General features: G+C 40.8%; 1 protein-coding gene across 2 annotated transcripts in view; it reads left to right on the top strand.

Moving 5' to 3' along the window:
- The first annotated feature begins 2611 nt into the window (after positions 1-2611).
- Positions 2612-8895, top strand: part of LOC109952811 (uncharacterized) — a 13497-nt gene continuing 7213 nt past the window's right edge. Inside the window, exons 1-9 of one of the 2 annotated variants that reach the window (XM_020588073.1) lie at positions 2612-2961; positions 3055-4059; positions 4603-4738; positions 5127-5315; positions 6180-7053; positions 7340-7523; positions 7863-7958; positions 8198-8359; positions 8460-8634. In XM_020588073.1, the coding sequence (XP_020443729.1) occupies positions 4034-4059; positions 4603-4738; positions 5127-5315; positions 6180-7053; positions 7340-7523; positions 7863-7958; positions 8198-8359; positions 8460-8634 (1842 nt within the window). In that variant the 5' untranslated portion in view covers positions 2612-2961; positions 3055-4033. The remainder of the gene's footprint in view (positions 2962-3054; positions 4060-4602; positions 4739-5126; positions 5316-6179; positions 7054-7339; positions 7524-7862; positions 7959-8197; positions 8360-8459; positions 8635-8895) is intronic. The other variant, XM_020588072.1, reaches the window with a different exon arrangement.

Here is an 8895-nt window from a genome sequence, read left to right as displayed (position 1 = left end):
CTTTTTCAGGTTTTGGATCTTAGTAAAGTGGTTCAAATCATCTGGCTTAGCTGCATACAAGCTCACCCATATGTACACCACCAGAGAGCAGCAGCACATTAGAGAAATGTTGCAGGCACTGTGTAACAGTTCTAGAAACATTGCCATTATGCTCACACATGCACAACACATCCAGTGATGCAGGTCTCTGAAAACCTGATAATGCACTGGTGAAGATGATGCACAGATACTTTAGCACACCTTGTGAGCAAACAATCTGAAGGGCCTCAGGCTGTTACTTTTAGCTTTAGGAGGTGAGAAGAGCATTGTCTTTATCATGTCACAACAAATTTGAATATAATTACACGGACACTAAACAGCCAAAGTCCTCTGACTTCCTTTGCTTTGTATTTGGTCTGAGGCTGTTTGTATCTGGACATCACCCAAAGTAACTTATACTGTAAATCATGCTTTCTGATTATAGAGAGACATGTTAGTATCTCTGTTCTTTGAATGTGTTAATGTTTCTAATTTCAGTTTTATTTACTTTCTTCCTTTTTAAAAAGCACATGTTTTAAACATTTCCCTTGTTTTTGCAGTCCAGTGACAAAACCATTCAGAGTGAGGTTTTTCAGTGTTTTTAATGTGTCACTAGTGAGTGTGTGTCGAGCCACGGGGGTTTCACGTTAGTGACTTCTATGCTGGCCCCAACCCCGGATAAGTAGAGAGGGTTGTGTCAGGAAGGGCATCCGGTGTAAAAACATGCCAAATTTAATAATGCAAATTGGATTCGCTGTGGTGACCCCTTACAGGAACAGCCAAAAGTAGAGTAGTTTAATAGTAATGTGTGACTCCTGTGTAAGTCTGCGTTCCTACTGGTCTTCACCCTCATGTTTTCTACACTTTCACTTTGTGCACCCCTTCTACAGTAGATTGTCTCCAGCTCTGATTAACTCAAACAACCAGAAAACAAAAGAAGACTTGAAAGAATATGCACAAAATTCACTTTGATGAATATGCAGAGAAAAACTGCTCTGTCTTTTACATCACCTGTACTGATGTGTATTGAGTGTGAAATTTGACAAACAACAACAGTAAATGCATGGAGACAATCAAATTGCTCCTGTGTGGCTGCAGTGGTGGTCTGGTCACACTGTTTGACATGGAGGAATTTATGGCCAGTCTGATGTTTTTGATTGCTTTAAAAACTAAAAACAATGCAAAGTCATTGCATTTAATTTGAGAAAGAAAATTGGGGGCTAACTGCACTGGGGGATTAGTTGGCTTCTCAACAATGGCAAACAACACATGAGAATTATTGATGTTTCTGCTGATGACCTTAGACTTATTTACTTCAGAGCTGTAAATGCGAAGCCTCTCTCTAAAGAGAAAAACTGCTCATAGTGAATCTGAAGATTGTTTCCTCCATTTGTGCTCAGCTTTCCTGCACCCTAGTTTCTCACTTGTGACTGCCAGAGTGTTCCCTCATGGCGCTTTTTGCTTACCAGAGGTGTATTTTACCCTTTCAGGTGTACATTCTGATGTTATGAATTACTGATACAGACATAGCTTCCATAAAGACAGATGCGGTATGATAATTTAAATATCTTTTCTTTAACAGCAACTGAAGTGTTATGGGTAGCAGGTAAAACCAACCTGCATCCTTGACAACATTGCTTGAGATATCAACACCCTGAGTTAAAACTAAACCCAGTGTGCCCTTGAGTGTGTGTGGGTCCTTTCAGATGTTGCAGTAACTCACATATTTGAAGCACACCACAGAATTATTGTGCAAATTTGTCTTTTGGATTATGAGTATGAATGTTAAAGTCACCAGTTATGGCAATATGCTCAAAATCTGTTGAGACAAAAGAAACATTGAGGTTGTCTTGGAGGCCTGTATATTATTAACAGCAACTGTTCAATCAAGTTCAAATATCACTAATAATCTTTATTTTATGCTTTTAAGATCATTGACTAAGAATGACTTGTTAAGAGAGTGAATATTTAATAAAGCTGCCTTTGTGGGAGGGCCCTGAGCAGGCTGAGCATGGCAAGGAATTGTTGACAGATTTTTTGGATTATGTGACTGAACAGGGTGCATGATTCTCCTTCTATTAGCCATTATCACAGGGACAGGGAAAGCTACTGTTTGCCCACTGGGTCCCGATTTGTCCTGAGAGCAAGTGCCATCATCCTTGCAACCTAAACCCAGTAGATATTGGTAAGAGAAAGTTTGTACACAATCTCTTGTGCTGACAGGACGTCCTGTGGTTTTATCAGACAGAGGATTATTTCGCTGGTGCTGTGGAATGGGGGCGCTGGATGGTGCTGTGGTGGAGACGTGTGGAAGTTGGCTGAGGACTTAAGGCCAGAGGTGCAGGTGGAGGTGGATGCTGAAGGGGGGTTGCAGGAGAAGTAAAAGGAGGTGGGTGGGGGAAAGAGCGAGGGTCAGTTTGGACCAGTTCCATCATCTGGTCTGTAAACTCCAGAGGGAAACAGGGTGTCCAGGGAGGAGGGAGAACTCGATGTGGATTGGGGATGTGGGGGCGGTGAGGAGGGTGAGTCCCCAGTTGTGGTGGTTGGCATGTTCAGGAGAGATCCTCTGTCTGGACCCTGATGCCCCTCATGGTTTAAAGTTTCCTCAGCCAGGCCCTGAGGTGTCTCCCCTTACTGCTTACTGACTTGTTACAGTGTTGCTTCTTGGTTTTTGGCTCCTCTTGTCTCTTGTACTTGACAGGGGAACGAGAGGTGGCTGTCCTTTGTGCTTGCTGACGTGTTGTTTTGAGTCTTCTTGATGTTTTGGCTCCTCTTGTCTTTTGTCCTTGGCAGGGGGAACAGATGAGTGATGCAGGATGTACCAAAAGGTTTGAGATAAAGAGATTCACTGCTGACTTGTTAAGGCAAATGCCATCTGTCTTAAAAAGATGTCAGCAGTCTCAGAAACAGTTCTAATAATTGAAGAAGTGCACTTTCTGCAAGGTACATGAAGTTGAGAGCCCACTGTTCGGTTTTCAAGGAGCTGCTTAGCAGATTAGTCAAGTCTTGCTTTTTGTGTTTTTTTCCCTCTTGCAGCTGTCCACTGCTGTGCACTGCTACTATGCACAGGGCTTGATGAGGCTCTCTGTTTGGATGGTAATGCAGGCCAGGCAGGATCAGCGATCTCTGGCCGCCGGGCTCCGGTTACCGCTTGTCTTCTCATTTCCCAGGGATGTGATTTATTTTTTTTGGCTTTGCACCAAGAGAGTTCCAGGGAGGACTACTACTTACAGAGAGAGAATTTGCTGTGAGTTAGCATCCTCTTGTCCACTGTTTTGGGTCCATGGTAAGGTGGTGTCATTTCCACACAGTCCATTTAGTTCCCAGTTAACTTCTAATTGATGAGTCTTTGTTTCAAGTACTGCAGTCTTCTGGAGAAGTTGTTTCTGGAGAAGACTTTTTCTGAAGAGAATGGAGGCATTTTGATATGAACTAGCTTCAGCTATTTTTAGTCACCGTAGATCAGTATAGCAGCACATCAGAAAAGAGCTTTGCTGTTAGTAGGCTGTATGTTCCTCAAACCCTTGAGCAATAAAAAGTGTTAAAATATGTTTCTAGCCTTTTGTGTCCATTAAAAAAAAATAAGATCCCAATGATATGCAAGTATGCATTAGTGACCTTCTGTAAATATTGAGCAGAAAAACAAGGATCTCAATGGAGAATGTAAGCAAAGCAGAGAGCAACGCAGAAAAGCACCTGCACTGCAAGAAAGCAAGAAGTAGGACATGCCAGCATTGTTATGGAAGCCAAAAATGCCATAAAAGTGTATGTATAGATATATAGATAAAATAAAAGAAAATCTAATCTGCAGAGATATGGGAGTCAGGGTTCAACTTTATATCAGGTTAAACTTATCTTTTTGAGTTCACCTGTTGCATCACACACACGTTTTTGGGCGGTGCCATTTAATGACAGTTTAAATGTGCTTGTGATTCATCTGTCCTGATGACAATGTAACACATCAGGTCTACCTACACAACAGCAGTCAAGCAAAGTGCTTACAATAATCTGAAATATGGATGAAGACAGAAACTTGTCCAAGTAAGTAGACTCTTTTTTTTGTTGATATGTTATTTTATACAAGTAATATTGCTAATTCAAATCATTTATCTGTTAATGCTCAAAGGAGCAAATTCTTTAGAAACAACTTAAGTATAGTAACTTTAGTAATGTTTGATTTTGTGATTGACAAGTAGAAAAATTATAGTAGAAAATATTTCTGAAGTTGTTACCTGTGTCATGCTCCTAATGTTCACTTTTTGTTAATTGTGTAAGAGAGATGAATATACAACATTCAATTTGTGGTCTTGTTTTACTGGAGCTGTGCACTGAACATGTCTGGACTGACATTAATGCTTAAATTCATTATGGGAGCAGTTTTGGCACAAGAGGAGCTGTATATAAGCTCTTTCCTCTCGTCCTACAAACATACACAGTTCTCTCTCAGACATTTGACCCTACAGTACAGTAACTAACAGACTTTAGTCATCTAACAAATAAAATTTGATTTGATTTGATTTGATTTGATCTACCTGCATCGCTAGATTCCTCCCTAGGGTTTGACATTTTGGTGTGTTTATTTAGGAGGCTGTGGGATACCTGTCGAGAGGTCCCCATCATCGAAGATAAACAAACGCCCTGGAAACTTTTCAAACTACTAAAGATCATCACTCTCTTTGTAGTTGCGGTGCTTGTGTTTGGGTTGGCATTATGTAGCAAGGTTTGTTCTATAAATAACAAACAGTGTTTGTATATAGCTTTTTTGGCTGCATGTGTTTTTGTGATGTGCATAAGCACATCTTCTGTTCTTTCTGAGGGAAAGACGCATTTAAAATGTCAATTACTAATCTACAGAATTATTTTCATGAAATTCAATATTTTGTGAAAAACCTAGCTTCAGATATTGTTTACTAATTCCCAGGACTATTGCTAATCCCATTAATTCCCAGGTGGAAAATAGTAAAGTTAACAAATTCTCATTTTAAGTAATCATATCTTATCAAACACATAGAAATACTAAAGTTTCAGCTTTATAAACCCTTTATAAAATGTATTATACTCCCTATTCTTCATTCTGTGAGACAACATGTGTCTTGTCTCTGTTCCAGACATCTTTCCTTCTCCTCATCACCTTGTCCAATGAAGGAACAACAACCATCCCAGCAGAGCAGAAACCTCTCGCTCTGCTGTGTATCGGCTGTTCGCTCATCACCTCCAGCATCCTGCTCTTACTTAAGAGCATCTGGAAATCATGTTACAAATCCTCAAATCTGCCAGGCAAAAACTCTGTGGTTTTGGTGAGAAACCTCACAAGATTTCTTAATGGCATTTCATCTACATGGAAAAAAAGATAATCATATGTATTGGAAGTGAAAACAAAGTTATAAGTTATCAATTAATCACAAATAGTTACTTTGTTACTGTCCTACATAATTTTACTAGCTGAGACCTGGCCTCACTAAGTGATGGGGGAGATGAATGAAAATTAACTGACTGCATGGGGAGTTGGGTTGGTAACCAGCAGACACAGAGGAATGGTGGTTTTGGTAGAATTAAATAGAGCGAGAAGGGGGGTAGTTCAGGTCAAATCCCTCCCCCGAACTTCAGATAATTACATTTTCTACATTTAACTAATTGGGTATGATACTGCAGCAAAAATATTACCTTTAATTGACACAGTGGGCATCTTAGCTGAGTGAACAAGTCTAAAAGTTGGTTTTTAACAATTACATTTTGGGAACTGGATTTGAAAATGAACTCGCACTGAAACAGAGCATGTTCACCACTAGCAGCACCAGAAACCATAATGTAGGTGTCCCAACAGAAAAGTGGGTGGGCCTCTTCCATAACCATTACCTTAGTGATACCAGCTAAAAACCATGGCTATATCCAGATCATACATACTTTCTTTAGGTCTGAGGTGTCCTACCTGCTGGCTAGCTTACAGTTTAAATGATGACGGGGATTTCAAAACAAATGTTTTATTTTTATTAGTCAGGTGTTGATTATTGACTATATTTCATTGAATGATCAGCTTTTCTCCCCTGACTCTCGTGACAGTGTGGACCTAGGCTCATCCAGGCTCACAGTGCCACTGCAGATGTTCACCAAACAAACCCACAGTAAAATGTAAAAGACCTTCTCTGCTGATTCTTCTTCAGGTTCTGTTCTTTGAGTTTTTGGTGTCCGTGGGTTCAGCGATTCTTACCATCGTGGCGATGCCACACTTGGACATCGTGACCAATGCAACAATACTGAATGGTGTAGCCGTCCTCTCTGCGCTCCTACAGGTGATCACTCAGTGCACTGCCAAAGAAAGGAACCGCTTCCTCCTGCCATCCATCACCGCCTTCATCCTCATTTTGCTCGGCTACATCCTGTTCCTCATCCTCTACATCATGAAAGGTGACACCAGGATGAGCATTTGGGTGGGCCTGGCTGTTGGTGGGTCCTTCTTGGTGTCTTTCAACTGGTATGAGAAATACTTCAGAGTGATCGGGGAAAACAGCAGCTCCATCTTCCTCAAGAACCTTTGCAAAGACATGACCAAATGCCAGAATGTTCTGCACATCCTCTCCAGCCTGCTCAGGATTGCGGTGACCACTTCTGTTCTTGAAGCTTATGTTCCTCTGTCCAAAATGGACTGGGGCATTGTGACCTCCATCCCGAGCCGTGAGACAAGAATTATTGCCATCACCATCGGGGTCCAGCTGATCTCCTCAGCACTCTGCCACTGGTTTGCGTTGGCAGCTTGTAAGATGCGCGCCCTGCAAAAATGTTTCATCCTACCGTTGTACCTGGCCTCTCTGGCTGTTATGGCTGTTTTAGTCATCCCTGTTGTTGTTTACTATGAGGACTACAGAAGAAGTCTGAACGAAAGTACAAGCATCAACTTCTCAGGCTATTGCAATGTAATTGCAGATGGAAGAAACCAAAGCCTGAACGACAGTGTGTTTCCACATCTGGTTCTGGATGTTACGCACACTCTGTGTTTCCTTGACATGTCCCAGATATCTGACATTGGCATGCTTACAGGTAATAAACTGGGGCTACTGGGGTTACATCAAGAAATAATGCACATTATCGTCACATGAAAAAGTTCTGCAGTTGCACAGTATGGTTTTGGTTGAGCTACACAACACTGACCTGAAACATTTAACTCTTTTGGCGCAAGTTCTTAATTTTCAGGAAATATTCAATGTATATACAAGAAGAAATTCATTATAGATTTTCCACAAATAAAATATTTTCCTAATTTCATCACAGTAGAGTCAGACAGTGTAAGAAACTTTAAAGGTGGAATTTACCATGTACCTTTCAGGTTCAGCCGTGTCCTGGTGGCTCGGTCTTGTGTTGGCCACTCTCCACCTGTGGCACCTCAGGCTGTATCGCATTCAGAGGACTCGGGACCTGTTCATCAAGAGACCATATGAAGGAGTATTTATAGAGCAGTCACTGCTTTTAAACACTCGATTTGACGTCCAGATGACTGACAGGCTGAAGCAGTAAGTGTGAGTGTGTGCTGTGTATGACGGATGGATCGGGATGATCCTACAGAGCGAGGTTCATGGGTGTTTAGAGACTTTAAGAGAAGTGTAGAGATTAGTCTGGTTCTGGTTTGTGCCTGAAATAAGATCAGAGGTACAATTATTTTATTCAGAAAATACAATTTAGCAGTGGTATCCGAGTTGTTTATGGTTGTGTTACTGTGCTGCATATTTATGTATGAGGATATGGTATAAGTCAGGATTTGGAGCCCAGGGATGCAGGTGTGTATATTTGTATACCTATTGTCAGCTCTAAAGATAAACCCATTTCTTAACTGCAGATCCTGTTATTTACAGATTCAGACCACTATACCCGGTGAAGGTGTTCCTCTGTGCAACCATGTGGCATGAGAGCTACGATGAGATGATGAAGATGATCATTTCAATATTTCGGTTTGTTTCACAGACCACTTTGTTAAATAATATAAATATACTGTACATTGCACAGTTTGTGTAATATTCTATTACAGATGCTGTTTTTTTCTCTACTTTTAACTGAATAATTTTTGTTTTAATGTTCATGGAAGACACGGAAAGCGTTGTGAGATTTCAGTATCTTCACTGTGGTCCTGGCAAAAACAGATTTAATGTCAACATCACAGTAGCTTTATGTGATTTGTGTAACTCTCCAGACTCGACAAGTACAGGCCGAGGAAGGAAGGAGAAACAAGTGATGTGTCTTTCGAAGGGCACGTCTATTTTGATGATGCCTTTAGAGATGTTCCTGAAAGTAAAGGGCGTCACGTCAACCAATATGCAGAGATGCTTGTTGAAATTATCAGAGAGGTTTACAGGTAATGTGAAACTATGAGAGTTTGTTTATAGGAAAATGAAGTGATGTCTCCAGTGTTCATGTTCTTTTGAACACTAGTAGCTTTTATCTTCTGTCATCAGCATCTTCTTGAACACTGATGAAGGCCTCTTCAGAAAGCAGCACCAGATCCCGGATCAGAAGCTGGTGAGGACACCGTATGGAGGACGTATCGTGGTCACCATGCCTCATGGAAACATGCTGGTGGTTCACCTCAAGGACAAGAATCTGATCCGCCACAAGAAGAGATGGTCTCAGGTAGGAAAATTCTGCAACATGGGTTTATGGCAATCCAGGTTAAAATTTTTGCAACATACAGTCAGGGAAAAAATTATTTGAACCCCAGCTGATTTTGTAAGTTTGCCCACTAACAAAGAAATGATCAGTCTACAATTTCAGTGGTAGGTTTATTTGAACAGTGAGAGACACAACAATAACAAAAAAATCCAGAAAAATGCATTACAAAAAAAGTTATACATTAATTTGCATTTTCATGAATGAAATAAGTATTTGATCCCC

The sequence above is a fragment of the Monopterus albus genome, unplaced genomic scaffold (assembly GCF_001952655.1).
Source record: "Monopterus albus unplaced genomic scaffold, M_albus_1.0 scaffold500.1, whole genome shotgun sequence".
Taxonomy (NCBI): domain Eukaryota; kingdom Metazoa; phylum Chordata; class Actinopteri; order Synbranchiformes; family Synbranchidae; genus Monopterus; species Monopterus albus.
This window is presented reverse-complemented; position numbering and strand designations above follow the sequence as displayed.